The 16,931-nt window shown below is 53.2% G+C and overlaps 5 protein-coding genes across 5 annotated transcripts; 2 read left to right on the top strand and 3 right to left on the bottom strand.

The window, feature by feature from the left end:
- Positions 1 to 2,025: 2,025 nt before the first annotated feature.
- Positions 2,026 to 2,829, bottom strand: J4E90_008308 (uncharacterized protein; the record flags this gene model as incomplete). The annotated part of the gene is made up of 3 exons (XM_051437837.1): positions 2,026 to 2,516; positions 2,564 to 2,680; positions 2,745 to 2,829. 3 exons carry the CDS (start codon positions 2,827 to 2,829, stop codon positions 2,026 to 2,028), a joined length of 693 nt encoding a protein of 230 aa, XP_051288648.1.
- Positions 2,830 to 3,163: 334 nt separating this feature from the next.
- On the top strand, positions 3,164 to 5,219 carry J4E90_008307 (uncharacterized protein; the record flags this gene model as incomplete). The annotated part of the gene is made up of 2 exons (XM_051437836.1): positions 3,164 to 3,330; positions 3,386 to 5,219. The coding sequence occupies 2 exons, from the start codon at positions 3,164 to 3,166 to the stop codon at positions 5,217 to 5,219; spliced, it is 2,001 nt and encodes a 666-aa protein (XP_051288647.1).
- A 3,344-nt stretch (positions 5,220 to 8,563) lies between these two features.
- On the top strand, positions 8,564 to 9,649 carry J4E90_008306 (putative secondary metabolism biosynthetic enzyme; the record flags this gene model as incomplete). Its single annotated transcript, XM_051437835.1, has 2 exons — positions 8,564 to 8,670; positions 8,911 to 9,649. 2 exons carry the CDS (start codon positions 8,564 to 8,566, stop codon positions 9,647 to 9,649), a joined length of 846 nt encoding a protein of 281 aa, XP_051288646.1.
- Positions 9,650 to 10,002: 353 nt separating this feature from the next.
- CPC2 (cross-pathway control WD-repeat protein cpc2) lies at positions 10,003 to 11,260 on the bottom strand (the record flags this gene model as incomplete). The annotated part of the gene is made up of 4 exons (XM_051437834.1): positions 10,003 to 10,428; positions 10,605 to 10,922; positions 10,996 to 11,122; positions 11,181 to 11,260. 4 exons carry the CDS (start codon positions 11,258 to 11,260, stop codon positions 10,003 to 10,005), a joined length of 951 nt encoding a protein of 316 aa, XP_051288645.1.
- Positions 11,261 to 13,371: 2,111 nt separating this feature from the next.
- Positions 13,372 to 14,025, bottom strand: J4E90_008304 (uncharacterized protein; the record flags this gene model as incomplete). Its single annotated transcript, XM_051437833.1, has 2 exons — positions 13,372 to 13,625; positions 13,677 to 14,025. 2 exons carry the CDS (start codon positions 14,023 to 14,025, stop codon positions 13,372 to 13,374), a joined length of 603 nt encoding a protein of 200 aa, XP_051288644.1.
- Positions 14,026 to 16,931: the final 2,906 nt, after the last annotated feature.

Raw genomic sequence — 16,931 nt, 5'->3', positions numbered from 1 at the left:
GGAAGAGGGGAAAGCCGGCACGATGGGTTTGAGATGTTTGGTCGATTGAGTTCGAGTTGTGCTGCGGGTTTGGGGTGTTGTGCAGACGTGGCCCGGGAAGGTGGTCGGGTGGTGACGTCATGGCTAATGTGTCTGGGGGCCGAGGATAGGTTTGTTGTCTTGCAATCGCTCTACCTCGCTGTCCATCTTTGCCTCACTTTCTCTCGATTTTGCGATATTGACAGCGAAAGAACTGAGTGCGCTGACTCTATGTACTTGAAATTGCTATATGGCGGCGCGGCCGTCATAAGTTCGACACCGTAGGCGTCAAAGTGATCCCAAAAGAACACCACTCATCCAATCGCCCACCACATCATCAGAAAACCTCTCAAACTCATCCCAAGACTTAACCTCCAGCTCTTCCTCAACTCTCCAACCACGTAATCGCCAGCACCCCACTTCACATCTACAAGACGGCGGATAATGATTCTGCGGCCTCCACGCCTCATCCTGCTCGTCCTCATCCTCGTCGTCTATACCGATAGTTTCCAAATCAATAGGATCAGGCTCATGCACAGCGAAAATACGGAAATACATTCCAGGATACTCCTCGAGGTACATAGCGTGCCGCTTGAAGATATCATACCACTTCTCCTTCACCCACGGCTGGATATCGCCAGTCAAGGTAATCGTCTTGATATGTTGAAGGTGCCCGTTGTACCAAGCATACTCCAATATCCAGTCTATAACCAAGCCACTATCGCAGACGTGCGGGCGCAGTCTTGCTTCAGCGTAGTTCCAAGCCGGATTTGTCTCGCACCAAGCAGCTTCTTGGACGTCGTACCAGGGGTTTGCCTGCTTGTATGCGTCGCCGAAATGGAGTTCTAGTTCCTTCGTGTGCAAAAGGAAATGGCCGGCGCCATGGCAGAATTCGTCGCGATATAAGTTATCGCCGGCTACTGCACCATCGCGGTAGTGGAAGGGTGGTACCGCGACGTCGAACATGGCGAAGTATTGTTCAGCCGTGAAATCGAGTTTGATCTTCTCTAGTCCGTGGAGCGAGGAGAGATGCTTCATGCGAGCGTATTGCGCAGCGTGATCGCTAATTACCGGAAACTTCGTCGACAAGGAGAGTTTCGGATCCTGGCAAATGGCATCCCATGGCTGACTGGGCAGATAGTACCAGCCTATACGGTCCTTCATCTTCAAACTCATCAGGAGATGGCTCATGTAGAATGTTGTTGGGTCGGAGAACTCTTTGGAGTCGGCCAGCCAGGACCGGATCCGAGACCGAAAGTATTCTTGGAAAATGAATGATGGTGCATCGCTGGTTCGGGAGATGGTGGCGAAAGGATCAATGTTTTCAGGATTGGTGTAGGATAGTGTGTAATGAGGATGGGCGGAGCCATCGATTACGATGCGTTGTTGGCCGAGCCAATGATTTAGTACGATGAGGAGTAGTTCTGGGGGTAGGTTTTGTGCAGCGACTTGAAATGTCATATCATCGTCGATGCTTGAAAGTGGTGCCATGGTTATGAATACTGCCTTGGAGAATAGGCGTCAAGACAGGGATAGAGAGCCTATATATATGTTACAAAGCGCTTGCTTAAGCGCATCGTTGGTATGATTTTCGTCACTGCGCGTGGTTTACAGTCCGGTTCGTGAATCGGTACCACAGTTCATACTCGACACCTGACATCGTGCGGAAACGCGGAGGCACTAAGGTGAATTTATGGCACTGCTGCACTGTAAATATGTAAGCGACAGTGTTGTTAGCATGAGTGCGAATATGTGCTGGGTATTGATATTGACGGAGACCGGCGGAGGAATTGGCTTCGCCAGGCTCGCATCGACTTGAGATTTGACCCATGGTTGAGAAGCGTGGCATGACAGACGCTGCGCCCTGGAGGATCATCTTGACATTGTAAAATACGAAATTGTTGATCGGACAGAGAGCAGTGTTTTGGTGACATTGAATATCGCATATGCTTGCTGATGTTTGCCAGGTATTGAAACAGATAGTGGTACAGTCGCTATTGAACGTGGTCATGATCGTCGTTTGGATGGCGCTGGACTCCAGCCCTGGGGTTGCCATTCCTGACTCTGAGCCGCCTGCTTCCATGGCGAGTCCTTGGGCTCCTTCTTCATCCTCTTCCTAGATGTGAAGGCAGGCGCGTCGTCTTCGGCAGGCGGCGCTGGCGGGTCGCGTGGCATCTGCTGAGGCTCTGCGGGTTGTTCGGGCTCTACTGGCGTTGGTCTCGCGGCTTCCTGATCGAGTGGCCGCGGTGGCTCTATGCTGTCGCGTATCTCTTGGTCGGCATTCATTTGCGTGACGCCGCTGTCTGGGTCTCGCGACTGCAGCATTTGCACGGGCTGTTGCTTATCCGGCGCATCGAGCGCCGACGGCTTCTCGGCCCATCGTGCATCTGCCTGTGCCGCCAGCTGCTTCATCCGCTCCTGCCTCATCATGTCCTGGTGTTGTTCGGCGACGGTGGGGGGTTCGTAGCGCGTGTGTCTCAGCCATTGCATCCATGACGCTGCCACAGTCAGCCTCGGTCAAACACTGCATGTGGAAGGCACGAACGCGATATTTGCACGTCGCCATAGTGAGTGCTGCGACTGTATTTTGCGATCCGCCGGTTGCGCAGGGCGTGCAGAGCGTCTTTGAATTCCCAGAAGGTGTTGCCCTGGAGATCAAAGCCTGCGAAGTGTTATTACTTGGAAGCAAGGATACGCCAGAGACCTATGTCGAGGCCTGCACTCACCCACAAGCCACTTCTTTCGCCAGGGGAAGCGCTTCATCTTCCATTGGTACCATGCTTTGCGAATTGCACCCGGTGCTCCCGCCATGCTGAGTCTCGTTGGGCCGCGAACAAATTCCCGCGGGCGAATATCTGGAGGCGACTTTGACGCGCAGGCCGGTGACGTTGGGGCGAGTGGCTGGTGCGTTCACGTTAGCACATGTGCAAGCATTCCCCCCACCACCAAGTTTCTCCACACAACAACACATGCCATCATTGCATACCCCGACGCCACAACAACACACGTAGCAGTCGAGGCCCTTACATAGAGACATATACATTATCATATCTCACTCCTATACCTCGTGCACCCTTCCTGTCACCACCCACACGACCTTCGTGCCCAACAGCAACAAGCCTGATTTGCGCCCAAACCAACCACAATGGCGTCTGTAACGTCGCTGGACCAGGACATGCGGAGGCTGCGGATGGACAGATACACCCCTCAGGCAGCCAACGAAGTCCGCAGTTGGATAGAAGACACACTCGGAGAGCGCCTGCCCGCGGGAGATCTGCTTGATGCGCTCAAGGATGGGACCGTATTATGCAGGTACAGTGATCCCGCAGTTACCAGGTAGCCGGGCCAGTATAGCTGACTTCTCCAGACTCATCAATCTTGCCATACCCACGCCTGTCCGGTTCAAGAAGTCGAATATGCCCTTCATACAAATGGAGAACATCTCGCACTTCCTTCGGGCGTGTGAACAGCCACCGCTGAACATGCCCGCCCATGACCGCTTCCTCACCGTCGACCTCTACGAATCAAAGGATCCTGCTCAGGTGCTGCAGTGTCTCGGTGCCTTCAGCCGTGTCGCCAACGCGAAGAGCCCGTCCAACTTCCCCAACGCCATCGGCCCAAAGCGCGGTGGAGCAGGCGCATTGAGCCCAACGGCAACTGGCGGCATGCCGAGTCCTGCACTGCCCTCTCCCGGCTTCCCACGCAGCAGGGGACCTAGCACAGCCAGCAACACCAGCGGCTCCAGCACATTCAACCCCCTTGCGCGACCTCCTGCCGAACGGACAGCATCGACGCTTAGTGCTGCACGCACCGGAGGCTCAGACACATCATACACATCCAACGGTCTCCCCAAGTCACCTCCGGGCGGAGTCAGTAGCTGGAGCAAGAAGGTCGACGAAGGCAGCACAGCACCGGCATGGAACATTCATCAGTACGGATACATGGGCGGTGCGAGTCAAGGCAATCAGGGCATCTCATTTGGTGGCCGGCGGCAAATCACGAGCGCAGGCCCGCACGTGCCGAACCTGGCTGAGAAGGAGCGACTGCGACGCGAGAGGGCAGCCGAAGAAGAGCGACTACGTTTGCAAGCTGAGGAGGCCGAGAACATACGTCGCGTCGAACGCGAAGCCGAAGAAGAGCGCATACGGGTAGAGGAGGAGCAGAAGTGGGAAGAGGAGACACGCAAACAGCAAGAAGCCAAGCAGGCGCGACTGGATCAACAGAAGCGCGAGTGGGAAGAGCAAGAGCGCCAGTGGAAGCTGGAGGAGGAGCAACGCCAACGTGAAGAGCGCGAGGCACAGGATAGAATCGACGCCGAGACGAGACGAAAGCGCGCTGGAAGTGATGCCAGGCTGAAGGGGCAGTACCTGAGCGAATACCAGGCTGAGAAGGTCAGGTCGCCGCGGAGTCGACGAGGAAGCAGCGAAGAGCCCAACGCTGAGCGCGATCGCATACGAGAGTTAGAGCGCCAGCTTGAAGAGGCCAAGGAACGCGAGCGCCAGTACCAGGCAGAGCGGGAAGGACGCCTGTCAGACAAGAAGGTGCGGTCGCGGTCTAAGAGCCGTACGCGTGAGCGATCCAAGAGTCGAGCCCGACCAGCGCCTCCACCCCGCGCTCCCTCGCCACAAGATAGCAACGTCTCATGGGCGCAAGCAGATGATCGCGAGTACTTGCGCAAGCAATGGGATCAGACACAGAGACAGCCAGCACGACCCCTCCCCGAACCTGCAGCGCCCTCTCTGCCTACACGTCCTCTACCCGAACCGAGCACGCGACCGCTCCCCGACCCAGCCGCATACACAAAGCAGAGCCGAACAGACCGATACCTCTCCTCCAACCCCGCGCCAGCACCACCAAAACCCCAAACCTACATCCCACCCGAGCTCACATCCACCTCCGAACAACGCGGCGAAGACGCCCGCCGCGCCGCCGCTCAAACAAAGACAAAAGCCGCCGGCTGGGCCAGCAAGTCCCTCCTCGAACGCGAAATGGAGCGCGAACGCGAGCGCCAGAAGGAGTGGGAAGAGTCGCAGCGTGCGCTGCAAGAAGCTGCTAAGGATCCTAATGCGGGGACTGGTGGAGGCCAGAGCTGGGATGTTAATCAGTATGGATATATGGGTGGGGATAATCAGAATAAGTTGGGGGGGATTGGGGCGGGGAAGAGGCAGATTATTGGACCGAGGCCTTTTGGACCTAGGTAGATGTTGATGGGTTGAGTGGAGGGGAGGAGGTGATTTCGTTTGTTTAGGCTTGGTAGATGTTGCATGTTAGCGCTGCTTGCGGCGGGATATGTACGTTTCTAATACATTAATTTTAGGCTTTCTGTATACCCCTCGTGCCCCTCTTGCTGGATTGTCTTCACCCCCTATTCCATTTTACTCACCACAAAAGTTACGAAAAGACTACATGCAGCCACCATATATGCGCTCACTCCGAAAGCACCCTGGACATCATACTTCAACACTGACCAGCATACTCCGAATACCAAGCTTCCTACGAGAAACAGAACAAATATGATCGTGATGAGGAGGTCAAAGTTCCAGCCTTCTTGGAAATAGAAACCCCATCCAACGGCTGGTTGGCCAGCGTATCCGAACAGTTCTCCCGTAGTGCGTTTTGGTACCAAGTTGTAGATCCACGTCGATGTCTTGTCGATCTCGTTTGGGCATTTAAGCATATGAAGTAGCATTGACGATCCCACCGGTGGCCAGGTTTCTGGCGGATAGGGGAGAGTGCATCGGTACTCGGCATTTGGAAAGGGTTCAATCTTTTCCATTGGGGGAAGACATTCACAACCTTCAGCTTGTAGACGAAAATTTCGACAGCATGGATCGTGGTGGCGGATCTCTACGTGTCCACTTATAGTGACGAGGAACTATGTGCAGATCAGATGGCAATATACAATATTGGTGTTGGATATGGACTCACCTTGCTAAAGAAGATTCCCTTGATGCAACGGAATGATAGAGCAAGCAGAAGACGTTTGCGACGCTGCGAGATTTTCGATTTCAGACATGTGAACAGCGCTTGGTCGCTGTTGATAGTGCGGACGTCATTCTGAAGTAAGACTGTATGTTCACGGCTCCGATGTACACATGACATCAAGTGCAGCGAGCCATGTTGTTGCTGTGGGCTACTCGTGTTCCCTAAGCCACTTGGAATTGCTGTGCCACCGGCGGTGTGCTGAGGTAGACCAGCATGGTTCCGATTGTGCCACAAGACTGCTGTGAGAACGCGGCTACTAACGTGACGTAACCATCTTGAGACCCTATTGGTGTACTGTTGGATGTCGAAGCCGGCTTGATGAGGAACAACTGTAAGTTTGACGTTCGGTAGGGACTTTTGTACCTCTTGTACCAACACTTCAACGCCATCAGTTCTTCGCTCGATTACATCGTCAAAGAAGCCATCGCCACAGCTCTACCCGTAATGTCAGTGAAGTTCACTTTGGACACACTCACTGCAAAAGCTTACGCATTGACTTCTTAGACGCGTCCAACCTACTCCCAACGGAGGCTCTAACCACCCCAAGGCAACGAGCGTGTCATCCGTCAACAGGAAGAAGACGTCTAGCAGGAGAAACATCGCGGCTTTTGCTCCAAGTGACCGATCAAAGCCTAACAACAGGCCGCCCGCCAGAGCCTCGGTATCTTTCTTCCAGGAAGACCATGTATGTTTCATGTCATTCTTAGACATAGCTGACGGTAATAGATTTGACTTTTCGATAGCCGGTAGATTCTGTGGTGGAGTCGATTGCTTCGTGCAGAAGGCGAGTATGTCCGCTTGCAACGTCGTATAAGCGTCGCTATCTGTTAAGAACAGGCGGAAAGCGTACAAATCTTCCAATCCTGTGTGCTCCACTTGCCGTTCCACCGTCTCTTCTTCGGAGCTATCTTCAAGATCATGGATGGACAAGCGGAGGGGCTCTCCAGACCCTGGAGATCTGACTAGTCTGTCATCTCCACTGGCGATGCATCGAGCGGCATAATTTGCCTTTGCCTGGACGAGGCGGGAAGCTGCATGTTGGAGATAATCGGTCGCTTCTTCTTTGAGCTGCTCCGCAAACGTTTTGATAGCTCCACGGATGTGTCTCCGTAGTCTATTGGGTCCAATTCTGGTATTGTTGCGCGCATGCTCATACAGAGGTGCTAGTAGCTCGTCATTTTGTAGTGTAAGCACGAAGATCCGTATAGCCCTTTGTATCTGTTCGTTTGAGAACCCGCTTTCTCTCGTAAGTGCCGTGGCGAGAGTGTCTGAGGACTCTACAGAGAACACGGAGTCCAAAGAATCCGATGTTGTAGATATGACGGATCCGCCATCCTCTCGATCTTCCAGTATCTGTTGCTGTTTCTGTGAAGCCACAAGTACGCTGTCCGCGGCCTCGACTGATGCTGGGGTTTGAAGCTCGGTATCTTCATTGCGATCGGATTTGGCTGGAAACTCTTTGAATGATTGATTGATGAACGTCACCTGAGGATTGCATTGAGTCTGCTCTGCTTCTGATATAGTCTTGCGGAAAACCCCATCACTATGGCGAGATCTGTCAGACCCGCACTCTTGGCACTGTGCTTGCCCCTCGTTCTCTCCTCCGCAATGAAAGCAGATCCATGGCCCAAAGTAATTTGCAAAGAACGACATGACGACTCTCAGTCAATGTTGTGAGGTTGTTGGAGATACGATACTTCTCTCTTTCGTAGAGAATCTCCTCGCGTATGAGTCGTATGAAATGCGGGACGTGGGGTTGGCTCGTCGTCTTTGGGTCGCCTCTGGGTTATCGCAGTCGATGTAGTGAGACGGTTGAAGTTGGTTTTGATGATAGAACGAGTACAGATCTGCGACTGTCTAGCGGTCGCATTGAGCCGATGATTCAAAGGACATCTAGATATGGAGTGATGAGAAAGCGCGCATCAGGCTGAGCATTGTCAGATGACTAGGCAGCCACAGCCTTGCCGTCAGGAATATCTTGCTGCTCCTCACGCAGACATGATCTCAAAACCTGCAAATAGCATGGGAGTGATGAGATATCTTTCTTTGATATTGAATAGTCCATTAGCCGGGAGGTTGATACCCAGGCACGCTATGCGATGGAAAAGGTCATGGGCGGCATCGTCGTATCGTGGCGTCGGTGAGATGTCATAGCGTTTGCTATAGCCTTAAAGAGGTCACGCGTCTTTCACCTACCATTGTGACATCGTCTTCCAGATATCTTTGGTTGTTTCGAGGGTGGCACGCCCATTTCAAGGTTCGCTATCCCTCTGCGCGTAGGCCGTTGAAGGTCGATCCGCTCGGTATCGCATCTGGCAATCCGCTAGCCGTATTCGTTCTACCTCGGCTCGATCTCCACAAGCTCCAACCGAACGACTCGCCCGCCCAGGTCATCGGAGCCGACAACATCTCACTCCTCATCTTACGGACGTATCGGCATTGACCCTTATAGTTGCTTTCAGCTTTTCGAGCAGGAAGATTATAACAGCTTCACAAGAGAATAGAAAGAGCAAGGAATTACGACAGGCATTCGGCGGAACCACGCGATCACAAAGCAACAATGGCGGAAGCATACCAGAAAGAGTTCTTCAACGTCTCCTTCCCTGCGGAATATGTTGCGCATGTTGAGATTAATCGGCCGGAGAAGCTGAATGCTTTCAAAGAGGTGTGAGTAAACAACATTTCCTTTGCTTTACGGAAGGTCCGGGTCTATGGCCTCGGAACCCACGCGTATCACGTGTCATCATGAAAGAGACGGGAAGGAATCATACCAATGTCGCGAATTGCTGGGGACATCTATGCTATATGGTGTTCATGGATTATCTCCAAATCGTGTATAGCCTATACGCCATATGACGCACACATCTCACGACCCCAACTTAAGAACCACCCGATTAACCCCTGTAGCATGTGGCTAAACCTCTCCACCATCTTCCGCCAACTCTCCCACGACCCCTCCATCCGCGCCGTCCTCCTAACCGGGTCCGGCGACCGCGCCTTCACCGCCGGCCTCGACGTACAAGCAGCCTCAGAAGGCGGCGCTTTATCCTCCCAAACAGACACTCTGGACTCCGCGCGCAAAGCCAACGCGCTCCGCAGGCACATCCTAGAATTCCAATCCTGCATCACCGACATCGAGAAATGCGAGAAGCCCGTTATCTGCGTGTTGCACGGCGTGTCCTTCGGTCTGGCGCTGGATATGTCACTAGCATGTGATATCCGTGTGAGTACGACGACGACGAGGTTTAGTGTGAAGGAGGTGGATATAGGACTTGCGGCTGATATTGGTACTTTATCTCGGCTTCCTCATTCTGTTGGAAACCTGTCCTGGGTTAAGGACATTGCGTTGTCTGCGAGGATCTTTGGGTCGGATGAGGCGTTGCAGCATGGGCTTGTGTCGAAGGTGTACAGGGATAAGCAGGAGGCGGTTGCGGAGGCGACCAAGTTGGCGACGTTGATTGCGTCCAAGTCGCCTGTGGCGGTGCTGGGGACGAAGGAGATTATCAACTACTCCAGGGATAGGCCGATTAGTGAGGGCTTGAACTACACGGCTGTGTGGAATGCGGCTATGTTGCAGACCGCCGATGTCAAGGATGCCATGATGAGTGGGTTGAAGAAGACGAGCCCCAAGTTCAGCAAGCTGTAGAAAGGCAATCGCGCATGTTTTGGAAAGAACCTGGGATGCGATTATCATATGAAAGACTTTTATCCCATATCATATCCGAGCAGCGAGACACTTCATTCGTCGCGGAGGACGTCTCAGTGAGCAACCCTAACATTCCATAGCCCACATACGAAGACATAAACCACCACGCATGGCAAGCAACCACTTTTGGACTTGAGAATTTTCATTGACTCTAAGCGCCTGGACGTGGTAATGCCGGAAGAGTCCCAAACCCATCCCGCATGAGCATCAATCATAACCCATGGCATGCTACAGAAGATGTGGAATCGTGATTTTCCCGTTACGCCCCGTTGCACTACCCAACATGCACTACCTTATCCCCTCGCCATGACACCCCAGCAGCGGATACGGTTGTCGGTGTATCCGGCGAACAGGGTCTGGCCGTCGGCGCTCCAGGCCAAGGAGACACACTCGGGCTCCCGGCTCTTCTTGCCAACCTCCATGTATTCAGGCTTGAGCTCGTCAACCTTGGACTTCTTCTCGAGGTCGAAGATGATGATGCTGGAGGCGGTGGCAGCGCACAGCCAGTAGCGGTTGGGGGAGAAGACAAGGGCGTGGATCTCGTCACCGGCGGAGAGAGAGTAGAGGTGCTTGGACTCGTTCAGGTCCCACAGCATGGTGGTTCCGTCCTTGCCACCGGAGGCGCAGAGGGAGCCATCGGGCGAGATGGTGACGGTGTTGATGTAACCGGTGTGACCGATGTGGTCGGTCTGGATGCGGCAGGAAGCGAGTTCCCAGACCTGGATATTGTCAGCTTCCCGAATTTGAAGTGGCTTGAAGCAGATCGAGTGGAGTAGCGTAAATCAGTACTAGGTGATAATTGTCTCATAGCCGAAGCTCTGAAGTAGCAAATACATAGATATTCATCATATAAACAAGGAAACGGAGGAGTTGGTGTAAACGCGGATGTACGCACCTTGACGAGCTTGTCCCAACCAGCAGAGACGATGACGGGGTTCTGGGGGTTGGGGGAGAAGCGGACGCACGAGACCCACTCGGTGTGGCCCTTGTCGGTGATGGTGTACTTGCAGTCACCGAGGGTGTTCCAGAGCTTGATGGTTCGGTCGCGCGATCCGGAGACGATCTGGCGGTTGTCGGCGGAGAAGGAGACGGAGAGAACGTCGTTGGTGTGGCCGACGAAGCGGCGGGTGGTGACACCGGTGGAGAGCTCCCAGAGGCGGAGGGTCTTGTCCCACGATGAGGAAAGAGCGTAGGCGCCGTCAGAGGAGATGACCTGTGCAGCAATTGTCAGCTCAGCTGTCCCCGCGTCCTAGCTAGCCAATTGCCCAATTTTGTGGTGAACGTACACAGTCGGAGACAATGTGGGAGTGACCGTGCAGACTCCTCTTGGGGTAGCCGTAGGAGGTCTCGTCGCGGGTCAGGTTCCAGATGATCAGAGTCTTGTCGCGCGATCCGGACAGGAGCATGTTGGGGCTAATCGCGTGTCAGTATTGCGCATTCGTGCATTTTCCCTCTTCCCGCGTATACGCACTTCTCCAGGGAGGTAGCGAGGGAGGTGACCCAGCCGGAGTGGCCCTCGAGGGTGCCACGGAGTACGAGTTGCTCGGCCATGATTGCGATGAGTGGCTTCTGCTTGGGATGGACGTAGGCGCACTCGGGTGTTAATAGTTGTTCGTCGAAGAGCACTGCGCACAAAGGCTGGAGGCTTCAAAATTCCAAGGTTGATAGGCGAACCACTAGCGTCGTTTGGGCTTAGCGTGGACCGTCAGCACAGGAGCCCTTACTCGACGTTTGACCTTACCTGGGCATGACGTTGTCAAGCCACTAGCAAAGTACCTGTAGTGAGTGATACAGTCCTAACGAATAGTAGTTCACCGCTTGACGCCAGTTCACGCAATATTCCATTCTCGGCATCTCACTCCAAAGTCAGGTATGGAGGGGTCAACTTCCTTGCGCGTATCTCACCTGTGTAATACGTGCCATATTGTCGCCTGAATTAGATGACCATTCACGTTAATTCGTTTTCTGAAGGATCATACCAGTGCATTATTAAGGCTAGGCAAAACATCTCTACTCGTTCCTTCCCTGTTTACTACTTCTTCCATCCAAAGCCGACTAAGTCCGATCTCCCACGTCTTATCTCCGCGCTACTTCCCCACCATAGAAACATGTACAAAAGTATAGAACAGCATACCTCGCATGTGATGGATGACGACCTGTTCTTATCCTCAATCTAATATGATGACTTATACCCACGTCCATATAAGAAGCAGGCTCTACCTAACGTGATATCCTTCACTTGCTTCCATTCAATTAACATCCATCTCATAATACTCGCATACCACACCATCAAACATTCCTCCAAAATGACCTCCCCCCAAACCACCAACCTCCTCCTCGGCGCCGGCGAACTAGGCACAGCCTTCCTCCCGCACCTCTCCGCCCTCCCCAACACCCACATCACGATCGGCATCCGCTCACCATCCAAATGCACTCACCTGCAATCTGCCAACATCTCCCTCACAACCATCGACCTATCCTCACCCTCACCCTCCCTCGCCAAAACCTTCTCCGCATACGACATCCTCATCTCCGCAACAGGCTTCGGCGCCGACCCCAGCAGCGTCCTCAAACTCGCCGAGGAAGCCCTGTTGGCTGGCAGAATAAAAAAAGAGCAGGGGAAAGGAAAACTATGGTTCTTTCCCTGGCAGTGGGGTGTCGATTACGATGTCATTGGTGATGGAGAGGGGATGATGCCTTTGTTTGGTGCGCAGCGGGATGTGAGGAATTTGTTGCGGCAGAAGGCTGAGGCGAGTAATGTCAAGTGGACTGTTGTCAGTACGGGGATTTTCATGTCTTTCCTTTTCGAGCAGTTTTGGGGGATCGTGGATAGGAGTAAAGAGGAGGAAGGGAAAGTGGTGGTGAGGTGTTTGAGAGACTGGGATCACAAGGTTACTGTGACGGATGTGAACGATATTGGGCGGGTGTTGGCGAGAGTCATAGCGGGGGATGTGGAAGCTGAGGACCGTGTGTTGTATATTGCGGGTGATACGATTAGTTATGGGCAGCTGATTGACATCGTCAAGCGGGTGAGCGGGAAGCAGGTTGAGCAAGAGGCGTGGAGTCTTGAGCATTTGAAGAACGAGCTTGACTCGGCGCCAGGAGATGGTATCAAGAAGTATAGGCTGGTATTCGCTCGGGATGGTGTGTCGTGGGAGATGGACAGGACGGTGAACAAGGCCTTGGGCATGGACATGATGGATGTTGAAACGTTTGCGAAAAGTCTGTTCAGTAGATAGAAGGTGGTCGGCAACTGAAAGCGATGAGCGTGTTGTGAATTCCGATAGAGATTTAGTAATTCGCATGACGTGTAATTACTGATAAACCTTTTGACAAGTAATACTACATGAGCGTGAGCCGAAAGCATCGCGACAGCTTGGAGATGGGACGTACTTGTTCCCATGTGCCTTCACAGCCGTCTGACTACTCTCGCTTCCCCTAGCGTATGGTCCCCGACTGCGCTATGCCCTCTTGATCCGTGTCGGGACTATAGCATTCGCGCCCGTAGCTGCTCCACCTCCTTCTCGTCCACCACCCCTCATGGAAACTCCGGGTATATCTTCATCGTTCTGCCTCTTCCTTTTCATGCCCTCAAGGGCCTCAGCTGCGTAGTTGTCGTGACCAAAGACAGGTATCATTCCTCCATGTGCACCAGGTCGCTCCTAACGTCCCGGTGGTCCAGGAGGGTATCTGCCAGGAGGTCCTCCAGGTGGCATTCCCATACCACCTGGTGGTGGGTACGGCATACCTCCAGGGGGTGAGCCTGCCTGTCCTGGTGGTGGGAAGGGGAAAGGCGGCATTCCGTGGGGTGGGCCACCTCCCATGTGTGGTGGAGGGAAGGGCGGCATACCGCCAGGGCCCGGGGGCATACCGTTTGGCGGAGGGAAGGGTGGCATTCCGTTGGGTGCCATTGGAGCTGTCGCGCTGTCAGTATTGGATCGTGTGTGGTAATTATGCGGCAACTTACGACCTCCGCGGCCCATGAAGTTTGGAGGCATTCCACCCATGGGCGGCATTCCTGGCGGCGGGAATCCAGGCATACCCATCGGTGGCATTCCCATTGGAGGCATTCCGCCCATGGGTCCGCCAGGGAAGCCACCAGCCAGGTTCTGTTGGAACAGCGGGTTGGCCTGTCCTTCTGTGTTGTATGCGTCGGTAATACTATTGATGACTTGCTGTGTCTGGTCGCTCGATATCTGCTCGTAGTAGGCCTGGACGTTGCGGAGGTGGTTGCGGCCGTTGTTGTGCGCCTTCCGCACGCTCATACTGTCGTGGGTGAGGTAGACATCGCAGTAGTCGCAGAAGAACTTCGGCATCGTGTACAAGGTGCTCGTCTGGGCGCAGAGATGGAAGATTCGTAGTAATGGGGTTGGTAGCGAAGTTGCGCGTGGAGTACTGAGCGCGTCGCAAGAGCTAGAACTGGAAGAATCCCGTCGGCGATAGTTGCGCCGATGGTCTTGGCAAGCCTCATCGCCCTTTCACGTGTTCCATCCTGAGTCCACACCTTCCACATCACGCATCGCTACCCACGCCATATCGCATCGATGCAAACTAAGCACTATTCGAATTGAGCTCTTTAAATCAGGATGTGCTCGTAGGAGAGATCGAATTTCGCATGCAAAGGCTACAAAGGTCGTCCTTTTGAATCCATCCACGGCTCCGTGAGGGACGCGTCCAACAGTCTCTCATCGAATCTTCTACCACCATCCTCTATTGAGGATCATGAGCCGACACCTCAATCTCCACCCTCATAGCATCCTCGCCTAGTTTGACAACGCCAACACACGTCCAGATAGGCTGATGGTCCGGCATCCATTTTTTGAAATTCCGCACCATAGCCCCCAAGGCCTCATTGTCCATAGGAATGTGGTAAGAGTTTACGCGGAACACCTGCGACCAACCCTTCCCACCAGCGGTCTTCAGAGCGAGTTCCACGTTCTGGAAAGCTTGGTCGATCTGTGCGTCGATGCCTGCCGGAATGAGTCTGGTCATGGGATCCCATCCACCTATAGTCGCAGTCATCAGTTTGTGGAGCTCAAGGAAGTCATGGGTATGAATTACCTTGGCCTGCACACTCGATGCGGTCACCGATCCGGACTGACTGGCTGTATCTAGTGTTCTCTCTGGCCGACTCGCCCTTGCCGGGGTAGGCGTAATACTGAAGATGCGACATGTTTTTGCGGCTATGTGCGTATAAATTCAATCTTTGGAGATTCCGCACGTATCGCAACATTGCGGTACCGCAGCATTTATAGGTACCAACATTGGCACATGATGCATATACTAATCATATACAGTCCGGCTGACCAAGCTCGCAGGGAGCTATCGTTAGCTGCTTGGGTGGGCTCGCGGCTCCTTCTCCGCTGCTCCGCTATACCACCGCGTCCGCTACGCAATCCACAACACCACTCCGTCGTATATCATACAACTATACGTAACATAAGGATCTGATCTGGAGTACGGTAAAAACAATACCCAGGTTCAAAGACTCGTTTATCAAGTCAAGGGAGCCTGTCTAGTTGGCACGACCGATAGCCCAAACACCTACAACACCTCAGTCCCCTTTGAACGAGTATCGGTGTCCAGAACCAGACTGTCATAAGATTTACCGCAAATGCGCTATAAGCTGTCAGTATCATGCAGTAGGAGGTCACATCATAACATACCAGACGTCGCTCCGAAAAGTCCTTACGAAGCTCCAACCACACTTCCCGGTCCGTACAATCCGGCTTGCCTTCCGATGTGGACCTGCATTGAGGTTGTTGCTCTGAAATTTGCTTCTCTGTCGCCTTCAACCAAGGCTTCGGCAATGGCCAGTCTGAGAAATGGACGAACTTAGCTTCCTCTATCACTTCTCGTGCATTCCAACTATTTGTTGGCGAACCAAGATACGCTTCACGCTCGTTGGCCTGTTGACCAAAGGTGCGAGTCAACAGAGCGTATCTGCGAGGTAGGAGCGCCAGGGCAGAGTTACCGAACACCTTGTTCAATATTTCCATATCGTAATCATTGCCTTCGTGGTGTTCCATCGCGTCCTGCACCCGTTGCCAGCTATCTTCCGACGGCTCGATGACTACAAGCAAAGACTACAGGAAAAACCGGTCGAGCCAGTATGCGCGAGGCATTGCGACTGGAGTTGTAGGAAGGAAGAAGAGCTCATCCATGTTCTGCTACTCATTAGCCAGTGTCGTGATTAGGAGAAAGAAAACGGCCTACATTGAACAGCGTTCCATCAGAATCCAAAGCAATGACGCGCTTATACTGAGTCTGGTTGAATGCTAACAGCTTTGTATAGCTATCCTGCCAAGTCGTATCATTCTTGTTCTCGTAAGTCTGCACTTGAATAGGACTTAATCGTGCCCCATATCTACCCCGAGCCCGAGCAAGTAGCTTTCCTTCATAGTTGGTAGCATCCGTCTCATCTTCGAATACACCACTAGACACTTCCCATTCCTGGGGATACAGCATGAGGAGTTCTGCTCTTGTTCCGTGTCGTCTGAGAGCCTCGAATATCATGAGAGAGTTGCAAAGATAGCTTGCATCTGTCACGTATTGTACGTATGCGTAGTGTGTCCAAGTTACGTTCTTGCCTATGGCTGCGGGTGGGTACGGCGCGCGGTTCTTTGCGGAAGTATAGTCAGGTTGAGGGGACTGTCGGGATGTGGATAGTCTGTAAAGGTTTCTTGCGAAGACATATGCTAGCAAGAGTGTTACTCCTACAATGAAGATGGCGCAGGGCTTACGAGTCGTAAGCGCAAAAAGACGTCGCATGGAGAAAGTCAGATGCGCTATCCGAATGATGCATGAAGAAGAAGGTTGGGCGGAAGAACTTAACAGAATGGCTGGTGTGCGAGCGAGACTTTGGTGTTTGAACACAGTCTGGAAAACTGACAAAGGCAAGCGCAAGAGATCTCACTGTCTGCTCGTACTTGGTGAATGACTGGATTCAGTGCCTACGCAGATGCGGGTACACCGTGAACGTACCACTGTGAAACCAACAGTGGAGAGGCCATATCATACTGTCTACCCTCGAACCGAGTGAGGGAGAAAGCATACTACGAAATGGAGCCTTGTGATAAGGCAAGAAATTCTAAGACTGAGCTGGTACTGTCCTGCGGTCCAATTTACATTCTTCAGCATGTCCAATGTTGTACACTACCAGAGCATTGACTGTTAGCGACGTCTCCGCCCGTAACATTCCAATCTTGCGCGAGAAGGGTAT

This window comes from Alternaria incomplexa (assembly GCF_024043165.1).
Source record: "Alternaria incomplexa strain BMP 0042 chromosome Unknown scaffold_12, whole genome shotgun sequence".
In the NCBI taxonomy this organism is placed as follows: domain Eukaryota; kingdom Fungi; phylum Ascomycota; class Dothideomycetes; order Pleosporales; family Pleosporaceae; genus Alternaria; species Alternaria incomplexa.
This window is presented reverse-complemented; position numbering and strand designations above follow the sequence as displayed.